Source organism: Lipotes vexillifer, unplaced genomic scaffold (genome assembly GCF_000442215.2).
Source record: "Lipotes vexillifer unplaced genomic scaffold, Lipotes_vexillifer_v1.1 scaffold769, whole genome shotgun sequence".
Taxonomy (NCBI): domain Eukaryota; kingdom Metazoa; phylum Chordata; class Mammalia; order Artiodactyla; family Lipotidae; genus Lipotes; species Lipotes vexillifer.
This window is the reverse complement of record NW_006790073.1, coordinates 269,422-286,256: the sequence shown is the minus strand read 5'-3', so window position 1 is coordinate 286,256 and position 16,835 is coordinate 269,422. Positions and strand designations below refer to the sequence as shown.

General features: G+C 38.8%; 1 protein-coding gene across 1 annotated transcript in view; it reads right to left on the bottom strand.

The window, feature by feature from the left end:
* Positions 1 to 727: 727 nt before the first annotated feature.
* The window catches only part of ELOVL6 (ELOVL fatty acid elongase 6), a 138,521-nt gene continuing 122,413 nt past the window's right edge, over positions 728 to 16,835 (bottom strand). The window contains exon 5 of the mRNA XM_007463221.1: positions 728 to 3,120. Coding sequence (XP_007463283.1) covers positions 2,696 to 3,120 — 425 coding nt within the window. The 3' untranslated portion in view covers positions 728 to 2,695. The remainder of the gene's footprint in view (positions 3,121 to 16,835) is intronic.

Genomic DNA, 16,835 nt, shown 5'->3' with positions numbered 1-16,835 from the left:
CAGCCTCGTATCTTGATATAATTAAGCAGTTAAGCTGAGATGTTAAAAACATTATACTGAACCTGTAATACCAGAATTTAGATTTTTTTTACAGGTGTGTTTTCTTTTTCCCTCCCATGATAATCATCGGAAATGCCTTTAGATATATTTACCTAATTTAAAAACTATTTATTAGACATTCAGTCTGTTAACAAAAATTCTAAATTATCGCACAAGTGAACACAAGTATGAACCTGTATCAAGATGAAAGTGCTTTGGAAGCATCATTTAGGGTCTATTTAAGGTCTATGCTCATTTCCTTATTCTAACCTGCATTAAAGGATCACTGATAAATCAACGGATTAAATAATTAAATTAAATCAAGCAGAGTGGAGTTTAACTGAAGGGCCAGTTAGAGCTTAAGTCAACGGTTATTTGGCCTTTTCCTCATTTTAATTATTCTGCTTTTCTTCCTAAGAAAAAAAGCTTATTGCACAGTATCATGTATTTTCAAAGCTCAAAATAACATTATTTGCATCTTAGGTCCTGCTATAACTAATAGATCCTTATCTTTTCAGCTCATGTCAGTTTTTGCCCTAAAAATAATACATTCCTCCATCAATTCATCTATGAACCAACGTCAAGACATCATAGACTGTTCACAATAATTTAACACAGGTGTAACAGCTTCCCTTCCCTGCATACCCCCCGCCCTCCACCCCATCAGTCATGACTTGGTTTGCACGGATTCTTTGTTCATGGTTCAGACCATTCACACAGAATGGAATAAAACTTTATTCTTTTCAATTCCACACATAAACGAGATGCTGAGAAAGCCCTTGTCATCTCTGACAGAGAAGCAGAGCAGCTCTGTTTCATGAATGACAGCACAATTAAAGCTAAAATAATATAAAAATAATTTGAAAAATCCCTTTTCTGTACACTCTCAAATAAAGCAAGAAAGATAAACAACAGCTTCTTTTTCTGCTAGCCAGAAAATGTGTTTCTATTCATTTGGGCTTTGAAGTTCGGTGGACCCCTCATCTGTGTGTCTGTACGTGTGTTTATGCGTGTGTAATCTATGCAGTGTAGTGGCCCCTAATTTTTTCATCTAGTTTGTCTAATCATTAAGCTACTTAACCAATGAGAATGCTATTATTTCACATTGAACAACTTGACATAATTGCTTCTTTGAAATACTAGGAATGTTTACACGTGTATTTGGCTTGAAAAGGACTGAAATATTACAGATATTACATTATCTAGCTTTTTTATTTTTTTTTAAGAATATGGCTCTTAATAAATCGATTTTCTGAGTTCCAGAGCAAAAGTCCCTTTTAAAAAAATTTCTGAAGCTGACTTGAAGCAGGAAGAATGTCTTCTGATTTGGCCAAAAATATGGTGAGTATTTTATATCATTTAAAATTTGAAGAATAAGTCTATAAGGGGCCCTTTGTTGTCAACTGCTCCAGCCAAACTTGCCATGAAGTGTGTTTGTCAAAGTATCTCCACTCGACCAGCAGAGGGCACTTTAAACACCTCTGCATTGCCTTAGGGAGCAAATGCAGATGATGCAGAAACACAGTGTTTACCCAAGATCAAGAAGAGCCCGGCAGGTTGTTTGAAATTCACAAAAATAGAGAAAATATGGACTGTACCACAGGGTTTCATTTGCAAGTTATGAATATGTGTGAAGTCACCGAGGGAGGGGTATACTTTATTATATTGATCTTCGGCTCCTTTCCCACTGTCTTTTTCTCTTTCCCAGTTCAAGAACGGTACAGCGCTGCACCTTTTTACAGGTAGTAGAGTGTCGATTTTTCAAATCCTTTGATTGAGTTGTATCTTTTTTATTCTGTATTTACTCCTCTGTTTGAAAGCCTGAGGCAACAGAACAAAGGATAATGCTTCCTACCTCATTTAGGGGTAGAAATTAAACTATCAGAAATGCTGTGAGATGGGACTGCCCTTTTAGGAACTGGGCTGCATTATTTCCTTCCTCCCAGGAAAAATATTGTGCCCCGTTTGGTTTTGGCAAACTCACTAGACTGAGGCTGTGCGATGAAGGGAAACAAGCCTTTCTCTTAGTTGAAATATAGTTGTTTATATCCATTTTCTCAGGAGGTGATTAAGACATCTTTTCTCATGGGGGCTACAACTGCCAGCCTTTCTTAAAAAGGCTTTCATTTTTGCAAAAGCATTATTGTTCTAGATATACACCCTGCGTCTCTTCCATTTTTATCTTTTCTGTTGGCTCCAGTTTAGTGTCAAAAAAGATTAGAAAGGATTGTGTGTATGGGTTCGCACAGTTTTTTAAGTAAACTTCTTTGATCCTTAGAGAAATATAACACTTAGTAAATACATTTTTTTTCCATATACTGTTAATAGCTTTTGTTTGCCTTCTCTTTCTCTCTCTCTCTCTGCCTCTGGCCCACTTTTGTTCTCATTTGTCCTGGAGTTGACAGATAAAGAGGGAATGGGGTCTTCCAGCAGCAGTCCTGTGAGATGGAGGTGTACTCAGTGAGTCCTCACCCAAAAAGGATCATAAACTTACTGGGTTAACTCAACCTAATTATCCCTAAGCTGCTTTGGGTTGTGTGTTTTCTCATGTCTTGTTTTGTTTTAGCTGCACCATATGTGATTCCTTGTGCCATTTTCTTTTGTCTATTATTTTTCTTGATGACCCTGAGCTATGGCTTCCTCCTCAGTTCCGACACTAGTCAGCCTTCGTTGTTTTCCTCATCTTGCCAATGTAGGCCTCAAAGAAGAAGTGGCAGAAGAGCACAAGATAGCTGAGGTACATGAGTGAGGACCAGAAGATGTTCTGAAAGTGAGAGTGACACTGGTCATGCTGCATCCAGTGGAAGACCAGGTAGTTAACGACACAGCCCATCAGCATCTGAGTGATCTGGGACAAGGTGATGAACATGGCAAACTTCCGGGAGACTCGGAAACCCGCTGCTCGCAAGGCATAGTAAGAGTACATCACGGAGTGCACGCCATAGTTCATAGTCATGAACCAACCACCCCCGGCAACCATGTCCTTGTAGGAGTACCAGGAGTACAGGAGCACAGTGATGTGGTGGTACCAGTGCAGGAAGATCAGCTTCTGCTTCCTCAGAATGATGAATATTGTATCTCCTGAAAGACAAAGAAAAAAATGGACATGAGCCCCTTGACCATAACATAATCATAATCTATATCTCTGCAAGAAGGTAGATGTCTTGAACTGGTACTTGAGAATGAGATGGACTGGGTTAGAATCCTGGACTGATATTTACTAGCTCAGTGACCCTGGGCAAGTTATTTTCCCATTTCATCCTCTGTAAAATGGGGGTAATAATAGCCTGAAAATATCTGAGGATTAAATAGGATACTCAACATACCCTCTTGGCACACGGTAAGCACTCAATAAATGTTACTTTCAGAAAGGTGTTTTGCACAAAATCAATCATATTAATTTTTAACTTGGAAGGGACGCTAGTAACTGTGTTGTCCATTTCCAACTCAGCCATGCATTTTAGGAAATATCACCTGGAAGAGTCAAATGATATTTGTTAATCAAGAAAAACAAATTAGAATTCAAGTGCCCAGCAAAATGTTCTTAGGCCTCTCTGGAGTAGTAAAAAGACACTTTTCCTTTGTCCATGATAAAGGTACTCTTTAAAAACATATCTTTGTAAGCTCCCAATAAAGTGTGAAGCCTTGACATATGGAAGTTAGGAAAGTAAAATTTAAACAAAAGGCTATTCTGGGATGAGAGACAAGATGGCAGAGAGGAAGGACTTGAGCTCACCTCCTCTCACAAAAACACCAAAATCACAACTAACTGCTGAACAACCATCGACAAAAAAGACTTGAACCTACCAAAAAAGATATTCTTCACCCAAAGACAAAGAAGAAGCCACAATGAGACGGTAAGAGGTGCGCTTTTGCAATATAATTTAATCCCACACCCGCTGGGTGGGTGACCCACAGACTGCAAAAGTATACTGCAGAGGTTCTCCCACAGGAGTGAGAGTTCTGAGCCCCACATCAGGCTCCCCAGCCTGGGGGGGTCTGGCATCAGGAGAATAAGCCACCAGAGCATTTGGCTTTGAAGGCCAGCAGGGCTTGAGTGCAGGAGCTCCACAGGACTGGGGGAAACAAAGTTTCACCTGCACTGGGACCCAGGGCAATGCACTGATTTCATATGAGCTTGAGCCAGCCCTACCTGCTGGTCTTGGAGAGTCTCCTGCAGGGACAAGGCTATGGTCACTATGGGGGCAAGGACACTGATGGCAGACACCCCAGAGAACACTCATTGGCATGAGCCCTCCCAGAGGTCGCCATTTTGGCACCAAGACCTGGCCCCACCCATCAGCAGACAGGGTGCCTAAGGTTGTACTGAGCTCACAGCCACCTCTAAACACACACCTTGACATGGCCCTGCCCACAACAGGGACAAGACCCAGCTCTACCCACCAGTGGACATGCACCGGTCCCTCCCACCAGGAAGCCTACACAAGTCCCTGGACCAACCTCACCCACCAGGGAGCAGACACTAGAACCAAGAATTACAATCTTGTAGCCTGAGGAACGGAGACCACAAACACAAAATGTTAGACAAAATGAGATGGCAGAGAAATACATTCCAGATGAAGGAACAAGATAAAACCCAGAAGAACTAAGTGAAATGGAGATAGGCAATCTACCCAAAAAGGAATTCAGAGTAATGATAGTAAAGATGATCCAAGATCTTGGAATAACAGTGGAGGCATAGACTGAGAGGATACAAAAAATGATTAATAAAGAGGTGGAAGCTTTAAAGAACAAACAAACAGAGATGAACAGTACAACAACTGAAAGGAAAAATACACTAGAAGGAATAACTAGCAGAATAAATGAGGCAGAATAATATAAGTGAGGTGGAAGACAGATTGGTGGAAATGAAAAGAAATGAGGACAGTCTACGAGACCTCTGGGACAACATTAAATGCACCAACATTCCCATTACAGAGGTCCCAGAAGGAGAAGAGAGAGAGAAAGGGCCTGAGAAATTATTTGAAGAGATTATAGAGTAAAACTTCCCTAACGTAGGAAAGGAAACACTCAAGTCCAGGAAGTGCAGAGAGTCCAATACAGGATAATCCCAAGGAGGAACACGCTGAGACACATACTAATCAAACTGACAAAAATTAAAAAAATATTAAAAGCAACAAGGGAAAAGCAACAAATAACATATAAGGGAATCCCCACAAGGTTATCAGCTGATCTTTCAACAGAAACTCTGCAGGCCAGAAGGGAGTGGCATGATATATTTAGTGATGAAAGGGAAAAAAACTACAACCAAGAATACTCTACCCAGCAAGGCTCTCATTCAGATTTGATGGAAAAATCAAAAGCTTTACAGACACGCAAAAGCTAAGAGAATGCCGTACCACCAAACCAGCTTTACCACAAATGCTAAAGGAACTTCTCTAGGCGGAAAAGAAAAGGCAAGAACTAGAAACAGGAAAATTACGAATGGGAAAGCTTTCTGGTAAAGGCAAAAACACAGTAAAGGTAGGAAATCATCCACACACACAAATAAGATGTCAAAATGAGTAATCATGAGAAGAGGAGAGGAGAGTACAAATGCAGGATATTGGAAATGCATTTGTCTTAAGTTGCTGGTCTCTTAATTTCAATCTTGTCTATATATAGACAGCTATATCAAAACCCCATAGTAACTGCAAACCAAAAATCTGCAATGGATAAACAAAAGAAACAAAAAGCAATCCAAATACAACTCTAAAGACAGTCATCAAATCATAAGCGAAGGGAACCAAAAAATGAAGGGAAGAATAAAGACCTACAAAAACAAATCCAAAACAATTGACAAGATGGCAATAAGAACATAATATTGATAACTACCTTAAAATGTAAATGGATTAAATGCTCCAACCAAAAGACATAGACTGGCTGAATGGATACAAAATAAGACCCGTATATATGCTGTCTATAAGAGACCCACTTCAGATTTAGGGACACATACAGACAAAGTCAGAGGATGGAAAAAGGTATTCCATGCAAATGGAAATCAAAAGAAAGTTGGAGTAGCAATACTCATATCAGACAAAATAGACTTTAAAATAAAGACCATTACAAGAGGCAAAGAAGGACACTACATAATGATCAGGGGATCAAGCCAAGAAGAAGATATAACAATCGTAAATATATATGCACCCAACATAGGAGCACCTCAATACATAAGGCAAATGCTAACAGCCATAAAAGGAGAAATTGACAGTAACACAGTAACAGTGGGGGACTTTAACACCCCACTTACATCAATGGACAGATCATCCAGAGAAAAGTCAATAAGGAAACACAGGCCTTAAATAACACACTAGAGCAGATGGACTTAATTGATATTTATAGAGCATTCTATCCAAAAGCAGCAGACTACACATTCTTCTCAAGTGCACATGGAACATTCTTTAGGACATATCACATGCTGGGCCACAAAGCAAGCCTCAGTAAATTTAAGAAAATTGAAATCATATCAAGCATCTTTTCTGACCACAATGTTATGAGATTAGAAATCAATTTCAAGAAAAAAAAACTGTAAGAAACACAAAAATGTGGAGGTTAAACAATATGTTACTAAACAACCAAGGGACTGCTGAAGAAATCAAAGAGGAAATAAAAAATCTCCTAGAGACAACTGAAAGCAAAAACTCGATTATCCAAAACCTGTGGGATGCAGCAAAAGCAGTACTAAGAGGGAAGTTTATAGTGATACAGTCTTACCTGAGGAAACAAGAAAAATCTCAAATAAACAACCTAAGCTTACACCTATAGCAATTAGAGAAGGAAGAACAAACAAAACCCAAAGTTAGTAGAAGGAAAGAAATAATAAAGATCAGAGCAGAAATAAATGAAATAGAGATGCAGAAAACAATAGAAAAGATTGATGAAACTAGAAGCTGACTCTTTGAAAAGATAAACAAAATTGATAAACCTTTTGCCAAACTCATCAAGGAAAAAAAGGGAGAGGGCTCAAATCAATAAAATTAGAAATAAAAAAGAAGTTACAATTGACAACACAGGAATACACAGGATCATAAGAGGCTATTACAAGCAACTATATGCCAATAAAATGGACAACCTAGAAGAAATGGACAAATTCTTAGAAAGGTACAAACTTCCAAGACTGAACCAGGAGGAAATAGAAAATATGAACAGACCAATCACAAGTAATGAAATTAAAACTGTGATTAAAATCTTCCAACAAACAAAAGTTCAGGCCCAGATGGCTTTACAGGTGACTTCTATCAAACATTCAGAGAAGAGTTAACACCTATTCTTCTGAAACTATTCCAAAAAAACAGCAGAGGAAGGAACACTCCCAAACTCATTCTCTGAGGCCACTATCACTCTGATACCAAAAATCAGACAAAGATCACACACACACACACACACACACACACACACACACACACACACATTACAGGTCAATATCAATGATGAACATAGAAAAATCCTCAACAAAATATTAGCAAACCAAATCCAGCGATACATTAAAAGGATCATACACACCATGATCAAGTGGGATTTATCCCAGGGATGCAAGGATTTTTCAACATTTGCAAATCTATCATTGTGATACACAACATTAATAAATTGAAGAATAAAAACCAGATGATCGGGCTTCCCTGGTGGCACAGTGGTTGAGAGTCCGCCTACCGATGCAGGGGACACGGGTTCGTGCCCCGGTCCGGGAGGATCCCACGTGCCACGGGGCGGCTGGGCCCGTGAGCCATGGCTGCTGGGCCTGCGCGTCCGGAGCCCGTGCTCTGCAACGGGAGAGGCCGCAGCAGTGAGAGGCCCGCGTACCGCAAAACAAAACAAAACAAACAAACAAACAAGAAAACAGATGATCATCTCAATAGAAAAAGCTTTTGACAAAGTTCAACACCCATTTATGATAAATTCTCCAGAATGTGGGCATAGAGGGAATGCACCTCAACATAATAAAGGTCATAAATGACAAACCCACACCTAATATCATACTCAATGGTGAAAAGCTGAAATCATTTCCTCTAAGGGCAGGAACAAGAAGGTTCATTCTCACCACTTTTATTCAACATAGTTCCGGAAGTCCTAGCCACGGCAACCAGAGGGAAAAAAAATAAAAGGAATACAAATTGGAAAAGAAGAAGTAAAACTGTCACTGTTTGCAGATGACATGATACTCTACATAGAGAATCCTAAAGATGCTACCAGAAAACTACTAGAGCTAATCAATAAATTTGGTAAAGTTGCAGGTTACAAAATTAATACACAGAAATTTGTTGTATTTGTATACACTAACAACAAAAGATCAGAAAGAGTAATACAGGAAACAGTCCCATTTACCGTCGTATCAAAAAGAATAAAATACCTAGCAATAAACTTACCTAAGGAGGCAAAAGACCTGTACTCCAAAAACTATAAGATGCTGATGAAAGAAATTGAAGATGACACAAACAGATGGAAAGATATACCATGTTCTTGGATTGGAAGAATGAATATTGTTAAAATGACTATACTATTGAATGCAATCTACAGGCTCAATGCAATTCCTATTAAATTACCAATGGCATTTTTCATAGACCTAGAACAAAAAGTCTTAAAATTTATATGGAGACACAAAAGACCCCAAACAGCCAAAGCAATCCTGACAAAGAAAAACGAAGCTGGAGGAATCAGGCTCCCTGACTTCAGACTATACTACAAGGCTACAGTCATCAAAGCAGTATGGTACTGGCACAAAAAATCAATGGAACAGGACAGAAAGCCCAGAAATAAACCCACGCACCTATGGTCAATTAATCTATGACAAACGATGCAAGAATATACAACGGGCAAGAGACAGTCTCTTCAGTAAGTGGTGCTGGGAAAACTGGACAGCTACATGTAAAAGAATGACACTAGAACATTCTTTAACACCAAACACAAGAATAAACTCAAAATGGATTAAAGACCTAAATATAAGACTGGATACTATAAAACTCTTAGAGGAAAACACAGGCAGAACACTCTTTGACGTAAATCACAGCAAAATCTTTTTTTGATCCAGCTCCTAGAGTAATGGAAAGAAAAACAAAAATAAACAAATAGGACCTAATTAAACTTAAAAGCTTTCCCACAGCAAAGGAAACCACAAACAAAACGAAAAGACAACCCACAGAATGGGAGGAAATATTTGCAAATGAAGTGATCGACAGGGATTTATCTCCAAAATATACAAACAGCTCATGCAGCTCAATATCAAGATAAATAACCCAATCAAAAAATGGGCAGTAGGTCTAAATAGACATTTCTCCAAAGAAGACATACAGATGGCCAAAAAGCCCATGAAAAAATGCTCAACATCACTCTAAGTATTAGAGAAATGCAAGTCAAAACTACAAGGAGGTATGATCTCACACTGATCAGAATGGCCATCATCAAAAAGTCTACAAACAATACCCTTTTTTTTTTTTTAGATTCTACATGTAAACAATATCATATGATATTTGTCTTTCTGTGTCTGACTTACTTCACTCAGTATGACAATCTCTAGGTCCATCCATGTTGCTGCAAGTGGCATTATTTTGTACTTTTTTATGGCTGAGTAATCTTCCATTGTATATATGGAACTTATTTACAAAACAGAAGTACATTCACAGATGTAGAAAACAAACTTATGGTTACCAGGGGATAAGAGGGTGAAGGGATAAATTGGGAGACTGGGATTGACATATACATACTACTGTGTATAAAATAAATAACGAATAAGGACCTGCTGTATAGCACAGGGAACTCTACTCAATACCCTGTAATGGGCTATATGGGAAAAGAATCTAAAGAAAAAAAAAAGAGTGGAATACGTATATGTATAACTGATTCACTTTGCTGTACACCTGAAACTAACACTACATTGTAAATCAACTATACTCCAATAAAAATTTTTTAAAAGTCTACAAATAAATGCTGGAGAGGGTATGGAGAAAAGGGAACCCTCCTACACTGTTGTGGGAATGTAAATTGGTAGAGCCACCATGGAGAACAGTATGGAGGTTCCTTAAAAAATGAAAAATAGAACTACCATAGGATCCAGAAATCTCACTCCTGGGCATATATCCAGAAAAAAATGTAATTTGAAAAGATACACGCACCCCAATGTTTATTGCAGCACTATTACTATTTACTATAGGCAAGACATGGAAGCAATGTAAATGTCCATTGACAGAGGAATGGATAAAGAAGATGTGGTACATATATACGATGTATATATACAATGGAATGTTACTCAGTCATAAAAAAGAATGAAATAATGCCATTTGCAGCAACATGGATGGACCTAGAGATTATCAATATTAAGTGAAGTAAGTCAGACAGAGAAAGACAAATATCATATGGTATCACTTATATGTGGAAACTTAAAACGATACAAATGAACTTATTTACAAAACAGAAACAGACTGAAAACAAACTTATGGTTACCAAAGGGAAAAGGCAGGGGGAGGGATAAATTAGGAGTTTAGGATCAACAGATACACACTACTATATATAAAATAAATAATCAACACGAACCTACTGTATAGCACAGGGAACTCTACTCAATAATCTGTAATAACTTATTTGGGAAAAGAACTTGAAAAAGAATGGATATATGTATATTTATAAGTGAATCACTTTGCTGTACACTTGAAACTAACTCAACATTGTAAATCAACTATACACTAATATAAAATAAAAATTAAATTTTAAAAATTTAAATAAACAAAAGGCAAAAATAGGAAAAGAGAAAAAAATTATCTTCTACTGTATTTACTGAAGAGGATAACAGGAATATTTTGGTACCAATGAATCAAGTGATAAAAAACTGAGAATGACACACATTTTTATGGAATTAACTTTGAAAAAGCTTTCCAGGATCTATCCAAAATTTTACTAATATTATCCCCCTTGAAGAAAAAGGCCACTGTTATTTTCAGTCTAATGCTCTCCCATCTGAGCTCTTTTGACTAACCAAAAGATCACTGTTTCTAAGGTAGAGAATTCATATTATAGAAGCAAGAATGGTGCTCAGGCAGGTAGATGCTATTAATCTGCAGTGATTCTCTTAAAAGTCTAGGGGTTCTGAAAAATATACTTTAGAACACTTACGTAAAAATGGATGAAGAGCAAGCACAGTAACAAATACACCCGACTCCATTAACGAGTCCAAAAAAACAGAAAAAGCATTTGCCTGCATAAATCCTGTTTCTGTCCCATGTGAGACAGAAATAGGATTTATGCAGGCAGATGCTTCATTCTCTTTCCTATCTCTGTGGTTTTCAGATATGGGAAAAACCAATATCCTTCACGACCTTTGGTGAACTCGAACTTGACTTCTTTTTGTATAACAAGGAGATCTAGGTGGTCCCTCTTCTTATTCTGAAATTTAATTAAGCACAAGGGAACTTAGTACTTACCCTTGTCTTATCCTTCATACTTCAAGGATGCCCTAAAACATCTCATACAAAGGAAGGTCAGATAATGCTGGATCTTGGAAAGACTTTTAAGGTTCTGATGGCTGTGGTTGGAATAATACAGGTGGTGCCCTATTCCACTCAGCAGGAGCTATTAGTTTATTTCCCTACTGAACTGTTAAACATTATTACTTCTTATAGTGCAAAACAAAACTACAATGAGGTATCACTTCACACCAATCAGAATGACTATCATCGGGGAACCCTCCTACACTGTTGGTGCAAATGTAAATTGGTATAGCCATTATGGAGAACAATATGGAGGTTCCTCAAAAAAAGTAAAAATAGGGACTTCCCTGGTGGTGCAGTGGATAAGACCCCACGCTCCCAGTGCAGGCGGCCTGGGTTCGATCCCTGGTCAGGGAACTAGATCACACATGCGTGCCGCAACTAAGAGTTTGCATGCCACAACTAAGGAGCCTGCCTGCCACAACTAAGACCTGGCGCAACCGAATAAATATTAAAAAAAAGAAAAAGTAAAAATAGAGCTACCATATGACCCAGGAATTTCGCTCCTGGGCATACATCCTGAAAAGACAAAATCTCTAATTCAAAAAGATACATGCACCCCAGTGTCGATAGCCACACTATAAGCAAGCCAAGTGTCCATCAACAGATGAAATGGATAAAGAAGATGTGGTGTATATATGCAATGGCATATTACTCAGCCATAAAAAAGAATGAAATATTGCCATTTGCAACAACATGGTTGGACCTAGAGAATACCACACTAAGTGAAGTCAGACAAAGACAAATATTATATGCTATCACTTATATGTGGAACCTAAAATATATACAAATGAATTCATTTACAAAACAAAAACAGACTCACAGACATACAAAACAAACTTATGGTTACCAAAGGGGAAAGTGGGGGCAGGGCGAGGGATGTTAGGTAAACAATAAAGATTTACTGTATAGCACAGGGAGCTATATTCAATATCTTGTAATAACCTATAATGGGAAAAAATCTGAAAAAAAATAACTGAATCGCTTTGCTGTACACCTGAAACTAGCACAAGACTGTAAATCAGCTCTTCTTCAATAAAAAATAAAGTCAGCTGCTACCTAGTGAATATGAAAAAGAAACAACAAACAACAAAATACCCCAACATTATTATTTCTTGTTTAGAACAGAAAAGGAAAATTTCCAGCTGCTGCATTTCTGAACCTCTTATAAAATTTTCTTTGAAGTCCTCTTCTCTATTATGAGATGCCTAACATATTAAGCCTGTAAATGTCAGACAGACTAATAACGATCGATGGTGATAGTAACTCTCACTTGTATGCTTAAGGGACACAACTAGTGTTAGGAGACCTGGGGTCTACTTACTTATGTTAAACTGTGCGATTTTTGTGTGCTTGTCAAAGATCCACTATTTCTGTGTAATTACTGCTCTGTGCCTCCACTTCCTTCTATGGACTATAACGTAGACACAGTAATTCCAGGCTACCTTTGTTCCCAGTGGAAAGAAGGTAGAAGTCCAAGGAATTGTACGTTAAAAACAAATTTATTCATCTGTAATTGAGATTTTTTTTTATGAGTCTCTAAGTATTAACTAAAATAAATATAAATCCTGTACAATATTCAAACATATTGTAATAAAAGTTATTTGCCTTAAAGTAATGAGCATTTTATCCTTTTAAATTCTTTATATTTAATTAAAAAAAAATTTTTTTAACATCTTTATTGGAGTATAATTGCTTTACAATGGTGTGTTAGTTTCTGCTTTACAACAAAATGAATAAGTTATATATATACACATATGTTCCCATATGTATATATAGATTTAATTTTAACTATCACCACTTTTATGTAAAACTTTATTGTCTAAAGAACGATTTCAGTGTGGGAAGAGTGGTAGGGGACAAAACACAGACCATATTAGAATGGGCTAACAGAGAAGCTACAAATCTGGAATTGAACATAGCTTTGTGTTTTTCCTGTCTGAGTCAGGGTGGTGGTCTCAGGCTTGATCTGAGACACACTAGGTGTTTCCATTTAATATGGGGAGGTGGGGGCAAAGGACATGTCATGAGATCTTCAAAATGAAATTAATTTAGATACGCATAAGAATTTTTCTCAGAACAGATATGCAGGATGATAGATGGAGTAAAGAAGATGAGGATCTTCTGGTAATGGCCCTGAGCCTCTCAGGAGTAGCATTCCAATGCCATATCAAGATTACTGTCCCCAAGCAGGCCACCAACCCAGAGAAGGGTAGTTTTCCTTGGGTGAGAGGAAGCTGGTGGGGTTCCAGAAAGAGCCCCCCAAGACCTTTCATGGTTCTTTTGATATCGCAGCTGAGATGCTACAGTCACGCAACTCTGGCAGTTATGAATTATTTTTCCTCTTGGGAAAACCACTTAATAACCCATTTAATTTGTCATGAGCCACTTACACCAAGAGGATGGCACTTCCAGGCCTGTCAAAAGCTACAGAGTGACCTAGAAATACAAACAAAAGATAGGGACTGTGGATGCAATGTTGGCCAACCAATCTTTCTTGGCCAAAGGTCCTGTTAGTATTATGGAAAGAATTTTGGCCAAGTGTAAGCAGTGGGACTTCTGACTCATGAACGTTTCGGCCGTGTCACATATCTTAGCTTCCTCTGGCTCATGTTCTTTACCAGTCTCTCTAACCTTTGGTTCAGCCATTTTCCATCAAGAGCCAGCCTGCAGTCAGGACCTGGTGATCACATACCTAAGTGTTCCTCCTGAACTATGCCTTCTGCCCACGTGCTATTAAGTGTAGCCCTGTGTGCAGCTCTGGAGAAGTTCATGAGCATTTAGCAGCCACAGGGCGTGCATGGCCACCAAGAGATGGGGAGCCCACTGTGTGTGTGGTTTGTTACAGATGGCTGTGCCCCTCTCTTCTGAGAGTTAGGTGGAGCTCTGCTGAGTCAGAGTTTCAAAAACAATGACAAGCTCAACTGAGCAAGGACCTAGACTCAGAGCAGATGTTTCCAAGTTCTAACAAAACAAAATCTCAGCAGGTTTTAATATAATTCAAACAGTAGTCACTCAAAGATTTTGGCACACAAAGCAGGTTGGTGGCTCTCTTCCCCTTACTTATTCTAGTAGACTGTAGCCCTGGAATTCATTGAAATGAGCTCATTGTTCTCTGCTGAAACAGAAAGCCCTTCTCTCTATGAAGAGTCTAGTGAAGGGGGAATGTTAGTGTTTAACAGGCACAGAGTTTTCTGTTGGGGAAGACAGAAGTGCTGGAGATGGATGGTGGTGATGGTTGCACAACATTGCAAACGTCCTTAATGCTGCAGCCTTGTACACTTAGAAATGGCAAAGTTTATGTATGTTTTGCCACAATAAAAAACTACTTCAGTGAAAACTGCAGGCATGCAGGTTTGGGGGGGCGGGGATAGAGTTTCAGTATTGAACATTGAAGAACTGTTCTTTTTTCTCACAAGACCTTTTCTTTCTGGTACACATAGGGAGTCCAGAATCTTAGAGAATTGAAAAGAAGAATTGGGGACCTAAAAATAAGAAAAATTCTAAGTAATCCAAATGCATGAAGTTTTCTTGATTAAATAGTAGTGACAAAGTTTTCTAAGAGTGAAAAACAGGGAAGGAATTTAACTTCTCAAACGAACAAAAAACCACCCAAGCACACATGTTCACTAAATTAGGTGAACTGATTTTTGGATCTGTTTCGATTCAGCAGTTTACCTTGGAAAGACTGCTATCAAGTAAGCTCCAGGATATTTGAAAGAGAATAAGTCACATTTTAGAAATGAAAAAGGGTACTCAGACCATGAAAATATCGGATCTGAAATTACATAAAGAATTGGTGTCACACTAGGCTCATTATTTTTGAGCTGTGTCAAGTTTGGGATTTTTTTTTTTTTTTTTCAGCTCTTCAGCCCATTGTCAACACTTCAATCCCACGTTTGAAGTGTGAAGGAATGGATTGTTTGATATCCAACCTATAAACTATTGTGGTGAATGAGGCTTCTCCAGGGAAAGCAATGATCAAGCCAGTGGCACAGGGGACTAGAGTACAGCTCCTTTGGGCTCAAGAGGGAACAGAACTGTGTCCAATTACAAGGTCTACATGGGGGCAGGAGGGAGTGTCATGTTCGGGCCTAGATTAGTTAAGACAGGTGATTCACTAACATCCTCAGGACCAACGACACTCCAACAAGACAGAGGATTATAGCACAAGTACCTCTGAGTGATGCACTAACAGTTCTCATCCACGAACCCTAACTTGTCCACCACCTTAAGACGCTGGTGTCCGTCTGGCGTGGAAGCTGGGAGGACAGACAGCACAGGGCTACTTATGTCTTTGAAGGAAAATGACCACTATGAATGGGTTGGGTGGCTCTTCAATGTATTATTCCTTCAAAAAGTAGAAGGGACTATTTTATTCTCAAGTCCCTCAAACACAACTGGGTAAAACTCAGAACACAGACAAGCGGTCCTGGCAGGGAAAGGCACTTCTAGAAGCAAAGACTGAAGTTGCTCCTTTGCAATTTGAGGCTTAAAGGCCAGAAGCATAGAGGCACCTTTTCTGATTTAAAAAAAAAAAGTACTTGTTGAGGGTAGGGAGGTGGACATTTTAAAGGCGCTCAGGGGTGGTATGTAAGGGGAGTCAAGTTTCACGCATTTACTGTATTCATGTATCTGTAGTCAATTCTTCATCAAAAACACAGGGGGGATTCATAAGGATACTTATTATACAGAATAAAGTATAGGGGTCAAGGGGATATGATATCTCTCAGTTTGAATAATTCTCTAACTTTAATAATGTATGAATTTATTTTAAAGGAAACGTCACAAAAACCCAAGAGAAAAAATACATGCTCACGTTCTCAGACCAACACCAGTTTCAGAAAAAGTGACCTGACTCAGAGACTCTATGACTCTAAATGAAGAAAGAATCACTATGAGAAATGTAGCTGGCAAGACAATCTTTTCTTTTATTCATACATGAAGACACAAAATTAAAATATCCTCATAGAATTTTGAAATTCCTAAAAAACACATCTGTAGACTTTTAGGCATTGTCTGTAGCTCCAAGTCTGAAAAACACTTCTCTGGCCAAAGACGTTGCAGCTAGTGGTCCTAATTCAAATACTAAAACTAGTTGCCTGGGGGCCTGGTTCATTAAATTCATATTATAGGGCTTCCCTGGTGGCGCAGTGGTTGAGAGTCCGCCTGCCAATGCAGAGGATGCGGGTTCGTGCCCCGGTCCGGGAAGATCCCACATGCCGCGGAGCGGCTGGGCCCGTGAGCCGTGGCCGCTGAGCCTGCGCGTCCGGAGCCTGTGCTCCACAACGGGAGAGGCCACAGCAGTGAGAGGCCCGCGTA